Genomic DNA, 12,672 nt, shown 5'->3' with positions numbered 1-12,672 from the left:
TTATAATTCATGAAGAAGAAAATGGAGGCTAAATGTGATTTAAACCATCCATAAGAGCCCCATGTACAATAGATAGATGGTTTGGCTGATCATTCATCCGGCAACTATCTCCTCCATGCACAGGAGCGCTAGTGCTGCCGAGTGCTCCTGTGTTCTCTCTGAGAGGGACACTGTAAGACTTCTCTGGCGTCTCTGCAGTCCGACATTAGACATATCAGATCCTTATCTCACCCGACATCATCTGTTGGGGGAGAATTGGGAGTCCCCAATACACATTGGACTGTTGGCTGAGCCTACCGACATCAGTGAGTTCAGCCGACATTAGTCTAATGCATACATGTCAAACTCCGTCCCGTGGGCCAAATCTTTCCCACAGGGTGGTTATATTTGGCCCGCGACACCAGAACCGCCAGTTCTATGTGGGGCCATTATTCTGTATGGAGGATTATGTGGGGCCATTATTCTGTATGGAGGACTATGTGAGGACCATTATATTGTATGGAGGACTATGTGGGGCCCATTATATTGTATGGAGGACTATGTGGGGCCCATTATTCTGTATGGAGGACTATGTGGGGGCCATTATACTGTATGGAGGACTATGTGGGGCCCATTATATTGTATGGAGGACTATGTGGGGCCCATTATTCTGTATGGAGGACTATGTGGGGCCCATTATACTGTATGGAGGATTATGTGGGGCCCATTATTCTGTATGGAGGACTATGTGGGGCCCGTTATTCTGTATGGAGGACTATGTGGGGCCCATTATATTGTATGGAGGACTATGTGGGGCCCATTATTCTGTATGAAGGACTATGTGGGGCCCATTATTCTGTATAGAGGACTATGTGGGGCCCGTTATTCTGTATGGAGGACTATGTGGGGCCATTATTCTGTATGGAGGACTATGTGGGGCCCATTATTTTGTATGGAGGACTATGTGGGGCCCGTTATTCTGTATGGAGGACTATGTGGGGCCCATTATATTGTATGGAGGACTATGTGGGGCCCATTATTCTGTATGAAGAACTATGTGGGGCCCATTATTCTGTATAGAGGACTATGTGGGGCCCGTTATTCTGTATGGAGGACTATGTGGGGCCCATTATATTGTATGGAGGACTATGTGGGGCCATTATACTGTATGGAGAATTATGTGGGGCCCATTATACTGTATGGAGGACTATGTGGGGCCATTATTCTGTATGGAGGATTATGTGGGGCCCATTATACTGTATGGAAGACTATGTGGGGCCCATTATATTGTATGGAGGACTATGTGGAGCCCATTATTCTGTATGAAGGACTATGTGGGGCCCATTATTCTGTATGAAGGACTATGTGGGGCCCATTATACTGTATGGAGGACTATGTGAGGCCCATTATTCTGTATGAAGGACTATGTGGGGCCCATTATTCTGTATGGAGGACTAAGTGGGGCCCATTATGCTGTATGGAGGACTATGTGGTGCCATTATTCTGTATGGAGGACTATGTGGTGCCATTATTCTGTATGGAGGACTATGTGGGGCTCATTATACTGTATGGAGGACTATGTGGGGCCCATTATTCTGTATGGAGGACTATGTGGGGCCCATTATTCTGTATGGAAGACTATGTGGGGCCCGTTATACTGTATAGATGACTATGTGGGGCCCATTATACTGTATGGAGGACTATGTGGGGCCCATTATATTGTATGGAGGACTATGTGGGGCCCATTATTCTGTATGGAGGACTATGTGGGGCCCATAATACTGTATGGAGGACTATGTGGGGCCCATTATTCTGTATGAAGGACTATGTGGGGCCCATTATTCTGTATGGAGGATTATATGGGGCCATTATACTGTATGAAGGATTATATGGGGCCATTATACTGTATGGAGGACTATGTGGGGCCCATTATATTGTATGGAGGACTATGTGGGGCCCATTATACTGTATAAAGGACTATGTGGGGCTCGTTATACTGTATGGAGGACTATGTGGGGCCCATAATACTGTATGGAGGACTATGTGGGGCCCATTATTCTGTATGAAGGACTATGTGGGGCCCATTATACTGTATGGAGGACTATGTGGGGTCATTATTCTGCATGGAGGATTATGTGGGGCCCATTATTCTATGTGGGGCCATTATACTGTATGGAGGACTATGTGGGGCCTTTATACTGTATGGATGACTATGTGGGGCTCATTATTCTGTATGGAGGACTATGTGGGGCCATTATACTGCATAGAGGACTATGTGGGGCCATTATTCTGTATGGAGGATTATGTGGGGCCATTATTCTGTATGGAGGACTATGTGGAGCCCATTATTCTGTATGGAGGACTATGTGGGGCCCATTATACTGTATGGAGGATTATGTGGCGCCCATTATACTGTATGGAGGACTATGTGGGCTCCCATTATACTGTATGGAGGATTATGTGGGGTCCATTATACTGTATGGAGGATTATGTGGCGCCCATTATACTGTATGGAGGACTATGTGGGGCTCATTATTCTGTATGGAGGACTATGTGGGGCCATTATACTGCATAAATGACTTTGTGGGGCCATTATTCTGTATGGAGGACTATGTGGGGCCATTATTCTGTATGGAGGACTATGTGGGGCCATTATTCTGCATGAAGGACTATGTGGGGCCCATGATACTGTATGGAGGACTATGTGGGGCTCATTATTCTGTATGGAGGACTATGTGTGGCTCATTATTCTGTATGGAGGACTATGTGGGGCCATTATTCTGCATAGAGGACTATGTGGGGCCATTATTCTGTATGGAGGACTATGTGGGCCCATTATTCTGTATGGAGGACTATGTGGGGACCATTATTCTATATGGAGGACTATGTGTGGCCCATTATACTGTATGGAGGACTATGTGGGGCCCATTATACTGTATGGAGGATTATGTGGGGTCATTATACTGTATGGAGGACTAAGTGGGGCCCATTATTCTGTATGGAGGACTAAGTGGGGCCCATTATTCTGTATGGAGCACTATGTGGAGCCCGTTATTCTGTATGGAGGACTATGTGGGGCCCATTATACTGTATGAAGTACTATATGGGGCCCATTATTCTGTATGGAGGACTAAGTGGGGCCCATTATTCTGTATGGAGCACTATGTGGAGCCCGTTATTCTGTATGGAGTACAATGTGGGGCCCATTATTCTGTATGGAGGACAATGTGGGGCCCATTATTGTGCATGGAGGACGATGTGGAGCCCAATATTCCTGTATGGACGACTATGTGGGGTCCATTATTCTGTGTGGAGGACTATGTGGGGCCTTATTCTGTATAGAGGACTATGTGGGACCCATTATTCTGTATGGAGGACAATGTGGGGCCATTATTCTGTAACGAGGACTATGTAGGGCCACTATTCTGTATGGAGGACTATGTGGGGCCCATTATGTTGTATGGAGGACTATGTGGGGCCCATTATGTTGTATGGAGGACTATGTGAAGCCCATTATGTTGTACGGAGGACTACATGAGGCCCATTATTCTGTATGAAGGACGATGTGGAGCCCATTATTCGGTATGCAGGACTATGTGGGACCATTATTCTGTATAGAGGACTATGTGGGACCCATTATTCTGTATGGAGGACTATGTGGGGCCATTATTCTGTATCGAGGACTATGTGGGGCCATTATTCTGTATGGAGAACTATGTGGGGCCCATTATGTTGTATGGAGGACTATGTGGGCCCATTACTCTGTATGGAGGAATATGTGGGGCCATTATTCTGTATGGAGGACTATGTGAGGCCTTTATTCTGTATGGAGGACTATATGGGGCCCATTATTCTCTATAGAGGACTTTGTGGGGCCCATTATTCTGCATGGAGGACTATGTGGGGCCTATTACACTGTATGGGGGACTATGTGAGACCCATTATTCTGTATGAAGGACTATGTGGGGCTATTATTCCATATGGAGAACTATGTGTGGCCCATTATTCTGTATGGAGCACTATGTGGGGACATTATTCTGCATAGAGGATGATGTGGCGCCCATTATACTGTATGGAAGACTTTGTGGGGCCATTATACTGTATGGAGGACTATGTGGGGCCATTATTCTGTATGGAGGACTATGTGAGGCCCATTATACTGTATGGAGGACTATGTGAAGCAATTATTCTGTATGGAGGACTATTTGAGGCCCATTACAATGTATGTAGGACTATGTGGGGCCATTATTCTGTATGGGTGACTATGTGAGGCCCATTATACTGTATGGAGGACTATGTGGGGCCATTATTCTGTATGGAGGACTATGTGGGCCCATTATTCTGTATGGAGGACTATGTGGGGACCATTATTCTATATGGAGGACTATGTGGGGCCCATTATACTGTATGGAGGACTATGTGGGGCCCATTATACTGTATGGAGGATTATGTGGGCTCATTATACTGTATGGAGGACTATGTGGGGCCCATTATACTGTATGGAGGACTATCTGGGACCCATTATACTGTATGGAGGACTATGTGGGGCCCATTATACTGTATGGAGGATTATGTGAGGTCCATTATTCTGTATGGAGGACTATGTGGGGCCCATTATACAGTATGGAGGACTATGTGGCACCCATTATACTGCATGGAGGACTGTGTGGGGCCATTATTCTGTATGGAGGACTATGTGGTGCCATTATTCTGTATGGAGGACTATGTGGGGCCATTATTCTGTATGGAGGACTAAGTGGGGCCCATTATTCTGTATGGAGCACTATGTGGAGCCCGTTATTCTGAATGGAGTACAATGTGGGGCCCATTATTCTGTATGGAGGACAATGTGGGGCCCATTATTCTGTATGGAAGACGATGTGGAGCCCAATATTCTGTATGGAGGACTATGTGGGGTCCATTATTCTGTGTGGAGGACTATGTGGGGCCATTATTCTGTATAGAGGACTATGTGGGACCCATTATTCTGTATGGAGGACTATGTGGTGCCATTATTTTGTATGGAGGACTATGTGGGGCCATTATTCTGTATCGACGACTATGTGGGACCCATTATGTGTGGGACACATGGTAAACTCTGGCCCGTGGGTCAAATCTGGCAGGGTGATTTTATTTGGCCCGTGATACCAGAACCACCACCCCTATGTGGGGCCCATTATTCTGTATGGAGGACTATGTGGGGCCCATTATACTGTATGAAGTACTATATGGGGCCCATTATTCTGTATGGAGGACTAAGTGGGGCCCATTATTCTGTATGGAGCACTATGTGGAGCCCATTATTCTGTATGGAGTACAATGTGGGGCCTATTATTCTGTATGGAGGACAATGTGGGGCCCATTATTCTGCATGGAGGACGATGTGGAGCCCAATATTCTGTATGGACAACTATGTGGGGTCCATTATTCTGTGTGGAGGACTATGTGGGGCCATTATTCTGTATAGAGCACTATGTGGGACCCATTATTCTGTATGGAGGACAATGTGGGGCCATTATTCTGTAACGAGGACTATGTAGGGCCACTATTCTGTATGGAGGACTATGTGGGGCCCATTATGTTGTATGGAGGACTATGTGAAGCCCATTATGTTGTATGGAGGACTATGTGGAGCCATTATTCTGTATGGAGGACTATGTGGGGCCATTATTCTGTATGGAGGACTATGTGGGGCCCATTATATTGTATGGAGGACTATGTGAAGCCCATTATGTTGTATGGAGGACTACATGAGGCCCATTATTCTGTATGAAGGACGATGTGGAGCCCATTATTCGGTATGCAGGACTATGGGGACCATTATTCTGTATAAAGGACTATGTGGGACCCATTATTCTGTATGGAGGACTATGTGGGGCCATTATTCTGTATCGAGGACTATGTGGGGCCATTATTCTGTATGGAGAACTATGTGGGGCCCATTATGTTGTATGGAGGACTATGTGGGCCCATTACTCTGTATGGAGGACTATGTGGGGCCATTATTCTGTATGGAGGACTATGTGAGGCCTTTATTCTGTATGGAGGACTATATGGGGCCCATTATTCTCTATAGAGGACTTTGTGGTGCCCATTATTCTGCATGGAGGACTATGTGGGGCCTATTACACTGTATGGGGGACTATGTGAGACCCATTATTCTGTATGAAGGACTATGTGGGGCTATTATTCTGTATGGAGAACTATGTGTGGCCCATTATTCTGTATGGAGCACTATGTGGGGTCATTATTCTGCATAGAGGATGATGTGGTGCCCATTATACTGTATGGAGGACTTTGTGGGGCCATTATACTGTATGGAGGACTATGTGGGGCCATTATTCTGTATGGAGGACTATGTGAGGCCCATTATACTGTATGGAGGACTATGTGAAGCAATTATTCTGTATGGAGGACCATGTGAGGCCCATTACACTGTATGTAGGACTATGTGGGGCCATTATTCTGTATGGGTGACTATGTGAGGCCCATTATACTGTATGGAGGACTATTTGGGGCCATTATTCTGTATGGAGGACTATGTGAGGCCCATTATTATGTATGGAGGACTATGTGGGTCCATTATACTGTATTGATGACTATGTGGGGCCCATCATAATGTGTGGAGGATTATGTGGGGTCCATTATACTGTATGGAGGATTATGTGGCGCCCATTATACTATATGGAGGACTATGTGGGGCTCATTATTCTGTATGGAGGACTATGTGGGGCCATTATACTGCATAAAGGACTATGTGGGGCCATTATTCTGTATGGAGGACTATGTGGGGCCATTATTCTGTATGGAGGACTATGTGGGGCCATTATTCTGCATGAAGGACTATGTGGGGTCCATTATACTGTATGAAGGACTATGTGGCGCCCATTATGCTGTATTGAGGACTATGTGGGGCTCATTATTCTGTATGGAGGACTATGTGGGGCCCATTATGTTGTATGGAGGACTATGTGGGGCCCATTATTCAGTATGGAGGACTATGTGGGGCTCATTATTCTGTATGGAGGACTATGTGGGGCCCATTATGTTTTATGGAGGACTATGTGGGGCCCATTATTCAGTATGGAGGACTATGTGGGGCCCATTATGTTGTGTGGATGACTATGCAAAGCCCATTATGTTGTATGGAGGACTATGTGGGGCCCATGATTCTGTAAGGAGGACTATGTGGGGCCATTATTCTGTATGGAGGACTATGTGGGGCCATTATTCTGTATCGAGGACTATGTGGGGCCATTATTCTGTATGGAGTACTATGTGGGGCCCATTATGTTGTATGGAGGACTATGTGGGTCCATTTCTCTGTATGGAGGACTATGTGGGGCCATTATTCTGTATGGAGGACTATGTGGGGACATTATTCTGTATGGAGGACTATGTGGGACCATTATTCTGTATAGAGGACTATGTGGGACCCATTATTCTGTATGGAGAACTATGTGGGGCCCATTATGTTGTATGGAGGACTATGTGGGCCCATTACTCTATATGGAGGACTATGTGGGGCCATTATTCTGTATGGAGGACTATGTGGGGCCATTATTCTGTATGGAGGACTATGTGAGGCCATTATTCTGTATGGAGGACTATATGGGGCCCATTATACTGTATAGAAGACTTTGTGGGGCCCATTATTCTGTATGGAGGACTATGTGGGGCCTATTACACTGTATGGGGGACTATGTGAGGCCCATTATTCTGTATGAAGGACTATGTGGGGGCTATTATTCTGTATGGAGGACTATGTGGGGCCCTTTATTCTGTATGGAGCACTATGTGGGGCCCTTTATTCTGTATGGAGCACTATGTGGGGTCATTATTCTCCATAGAGGATGATGTGGCGCCCATTATACTGTATGGAGGACTATGTGGGGCCATTCTTCTGTATGGAGGACTATGTGAGGCCCATTATACTGTATGGAGGACTATGTGGGGCCATTATTCTGTATGGGTGACTATGTGAGGCCCATTGTACTGTATGGAGGATTATGTGGGCCCATTATTCTGTATGGAAGACTATGTGGAGCCCATTATACTGTATGGAGGACTATGTGGGTCCATTATACTGTATTGATGACTATGTGGGGCCCATTATAATGTATGGAGGTTTATGTGGGGTCCATTATACTGCATGGAAGATTATGTGGCACCCATTATACTGTATGGAGGACTATGTGGGGCTCATTATTCTGTACGGAGGACTATGTGGAGCCCATTATTCTGTATAGAGGACTATGTGGGACCCATTATTCTGTATGGAGGACTATGTGGGGCCATTATTCTGTATGAAGGACTATGTGGGGCCATTATTCTGCATGGAGAACTATGTGGGGCCCATTATGTTGTATGGAGGACAATGTAGGTCCATTACTCTGTATGGAGGACTATCTGGGGCCATTATTCTGTATGAAGGACTGTGTGGGGACATTATTCTGTATGGAGGACTATGTGGGGCCATTATTCTGTATGCAGGACTATGTGGGGCCATTATTCTGTATGGAGGATTATGTGGGGCCTATTATACTGTATGGAGGACTATGTGGGGCCCATTATACTGTATGGACGACTATGTGGCGCCCATTATACTGTATGGAGGACTATGTGGGGCTCATTATTCTGTATGGAGGACTATGTGGGGCCCATTATGTTGTATGGAGGACTATGTGGGGCCCATTATTCTGTATGGAGGACTATGTGGGGCCCATTATGTTGTATGGAGGACTATGTGAAGCCCATTATGTTGTATGGAGGACTCTGTGGGGCCCATTATTCTGTATGGAGGACTATGTAGTATGCATTATTCTGTATGGAGGACTATGTAGGACCCATTATTCTGTATGGAGGACTATGTGGGGCCATTATTCTGTATGGAGGACTATGTGGGACCCATTATTCTGTATGGAGGACTATGTGGGGCCCAGTATTCTGTATGGAGGACTATGTGGGGCCCATTGTTCTGTATGGAGGACTATGTAGGACCCATTATTCTGTATGGAGGACTATGTGGGCCATTATTCTGTATGGAGGACTATGTGGGGCCCATTATTCTGTATGGAGGACTATGTGGGACCCATTATTCTGTGTGGAGGACTATGTGGGGCCCATTGTTCTGTATGGAGGACTATGTAGGACCCATTATTCTGTATGGAGGACTATGTGGGCCATTATTCTGTATGGAGGACTATGTGGGGCCCATTATTCTGTATGGAGGACTATGTGGGACCCATTATTCTGTATGGAGGACTATGTGGGGCCCATTATTCTGTATGGAGGACTATGTAGTATGCATTATTCTGTATGGAGGACTATGTAGGACCCATTATTCTGTATGGAGGACTATGTGGGGCCATTATTCTGTATGGAGGACTATGTGGGACCCATTATTCTGTATGGAGGACTATGTGGGGCCCAATATTCTGTATGGAGGACTATGTGGGGCCCATTGTTCTGTATGGAGGACTATGTAGGACCCATTATTCTGTATGGAGGACTATGCGGGCCATTATTCTGTATGGAGGACTATGTGGGGCCCATTATTCTGTATGGAGGACTATGTGGGACCCATTATTCTGTGTGGAGGACTTTGTGGGGCCCATTGCACTGTATACTGGTTGGCCCGCAACTTTGTCCAAGATTTTCAGTTTGGCCCTCTGTGTGTTTTAGTTTGACATCCCTGTCTGTGTTTCATGGTCTGTATCCAATGCCCGGACCAATCACGGGTTTCCTGACCAGAATTAATAGCCTCATGGGTATATATGAGGCTGATAATTCGGATGGGGAGACCAGCGATGGGTCCAGGCATAGTCATCCATGGCACAACTACGAGAGATCCGTGGCAGAAATCATAGCATCGGCCTGGACTTCCCGGCACGGATTCTCTTGCAAAACTCACATCAGATTTACTATAGGCAAGTCCGTGACATGTGAATATAGCCCTACAGAGGAAATGGTCCTGACGGTCTTGGAAGATGAAGGGCAGACCTGGCGTTCTTCTTCCTTGAATTATGGGTACATTTTCCCGAGTTGGCTCACTGACCAGTGATTTGTTCTGATTGCCACCTCAGGAATCTAGGAGGAATTTTTTGAGAACAACAAGTCACATTATAAGCCCTAGTAGAATCTCACCTTGCGTAGAGGACGTCAGCAATATGGCGGCTGAACAGAGACCCCACAAAACCAGCCAGGCCCCCGCCATACCGCTTGACACAACCCTGTCACTGAGCGCTCCTCTGTAACATCACCTCGCCAACCGGAGAGCTCTGCAAGGAGAACAGAGAGATGGGAACACGTTAATATTTTACCAACACTGTCCATAGTTTTATGTTTACCAAAAAGACAAGCGCGTGGACATCATGTAGGGATTTTTTCTGAAAATGATATTTGCATTTGTGGTATATTTGCAACATTTTATTTGGTCCCCAATGTCCGAAGTAACTTCAGAGCTCCAAGGGTTAATGAAAACTGATTCCAGTAGAAAGGAAAGACTGTGAGAGATCCTCCAGTGGTGTCACCGAGAGGAGAGGGATCACAGGGCAGACGGCACATATTATATACGTGTGTGAGAAGGCAAGACAGACTCCACTGGCCCCCCCAAATCAGAGAGTAACAGCGCATGCCCCCGAGTCACCGTCTGTGTCCCTCATTCATATCCTTCTCTCTGCAGAACAAACTTCCCCCTCCACAAAATCCACCAGTGGCCCCGAAGCACCGACACCACATCCATCTATATCTATCCATATCTATCTCCTATCTATCTATCTATCTATCTATCTATCTATCTATCTAATATCTATCTATCTATCTAATATCTATATATCTAATATCTATCTATCTTCTATCTATTATCTATCTTCTATCTATCTATTATCTATCTATCTATCTATCTATCTATCTCTCTAGCTATCATCTATCTATCTATCCATCTATCTATCATCTGTCTATCTATCTATCTATCTATCTATCTAATATCTACAGTATCTATCTATCTAATATCTATCTATCTATCTATCTAATATCTATCTTTTATCAATTTATCTATATAACTATCTATATATATATCTATTTAGCTATGTATCTATCATCTATCTATCGATCTAATCTATTATCAATTTATCTATATATCTATAATCTATCTATTTATCTATTAATCTATTATCTATCAATCAATCTATCTATCTATCCATTATCTATCTACCTATTATCTATCTCATATCTATTATCTATATTATCTATTATCTATCGATTGTTTATTATCTATCTATCTATTATCTATCTATGTATCTACCTATTATCTATCTATCTATCTATCTATCATCTATCTATCTATCATCTATCTATCTATGTATCTACCTATTATCTATCTATCTATCTATCTATCTATCTATCTATCATCTATCTATCTATGTATCTACCTATTATCTATCTATCTATCTATTATATATCTATGTATCTACCTATTATCTATCTACAGTGCCTACAAGTAGTATTCAACCCCCTGCAGATTTAGCTGGTTGACACATGCGGAATTAACTTGGCATTGTGACATTTGTACTGTAGATCAGCCTGGAAGTGGGAAATGCACTGCAGCAAATTTTTTTTTTTTTTTTTTAAAAACGTTAAAAGTTAATTCAGAGTGTCATTTATTATTCAACCCCTCAAACCACAAGAATTCTGTTTGGTCCCCCTAAAGTATTAAGAAGTAGTTCATGCACCAAGAATAATGAGCCTCACATGTGTGGATTAAAGATCTCTTTTGCCAGCCTTTTCTGACTATTTAAGACCCTCCCCAAACTTGTGAACAGCACTCAGACATGGTCAACATGGGAAAGACAAAGGAGCATTCCAAGGCCATCAGAGACAAGATCGTGGAGGGTCACAAGGCTGGCAAGGGGTACAAAACCCTTTCCAAGGAGTTGGGCCTACCTGTCTCCACTGTTGGGAGCATCATCCATAAGTGGAAGGGTTATGGAACTACTGTTAGCCTTCCACGGCCTGGACAGCCTTTGAAAGTGCCCTCCCGTGCCAAGGCCAGGCTTGTCCGAAGAGTCAAGGCTAACCCAAGGACAACAAGGAAGGAGCTCCGGGAAGATCTCATGGCAGTGGGGACATAGGTTTCAGTCAATACCATAAGTAACGTACTCCACCGCAATGGTCTCCGTTCCAGACGAGCCTGTATGGTACCTTTACTTTCAAAGCGTCATGTCAAGGCTCGTCTACAGTTTGCTCATGATCACTTGGAGGACTCTGAGACAGACTGGTTCAAGGTTCTATGGTCTGATGAGACCAAGATCGAGATCTTTGGTGCCAACCACACACGTGACGTTTGGAGACTGGATGGCACTGCATACGACCCCAAGAATACCATCCCTACAGTCAAGCATGGTGGTGGCAGCATCATGCTGTGGGGCTGTTTCTCAGCCAAGGGGCCTGGCCATCTGGTCCGCACCCATGGGAAGATGGATAGCATGGCCTACCTGGAGATTTTGGCCAAGAACCTCCGCTCCTCCATCAAGGATCTTAAGATGGGTCGTAATTTCATCTTCCAACAAGACAACGACCCAAAGCACACAGCCAAGAAAACCAAGGCCTGGTTCAAGAGGGAAAAAGTCAAGGTGTTGGAGTGGCCTAGTCAGTCTCCTGACCTTAACCCAATTGAAAACTTGTGGAAGGAGC

At 44.9% G+C, this 12,672-nt stretch overlaps 1 protein-coding gene across 2 annotated transcripts in view; it reads right to left on the bottom strand.

The window, feature by feature from the left end:
- ADGRL1 (adhesion G protein-coupled receptor L1) overlaps positions 1–12,672 on the bottom strand; it is a 492,076-nt gene that overhangs the window by 252,306 nt on the left and 227,098 nt on the right. For both annotated transcript variants that reach the window (XM_073653856.1, XM_073653857.1), the window contains exon 2: positions 10,126–10,259. In XM_073653856.1, coding sequence (XP_073509957.1) covers positions 10,126–10,195 — 70 coding nt within the window. In that variant the 5' untranslated portion in view covers positions 10,196–10,259. The remainder of the gene's footprint in view (positions 1–10,125; positions 10,260–12,672) is intronic.

This window comes from Phyllobates terribilis, unplaced genomic scaffold, assembly GCF_046119375.1.
Source record: "Phyllobates terribilis strain yellow unplaced genomic scaffold, ASM4611937v1 Scaffold_11__3_contigs__length_659146591, whole genome shotgun sequence".
Taxonomy (NCBI): domain Eukaryota; kingdom Metazoa; phylum Chordata; class Amphibia; order Anura; family Dendrobatidae; genus Phyllobates; species Phyllobates terribilis.
Note: the sequence above shows the minus strand (reverse complement) of the source record. Positions and strands in the feature narration are given on the sequence as shown.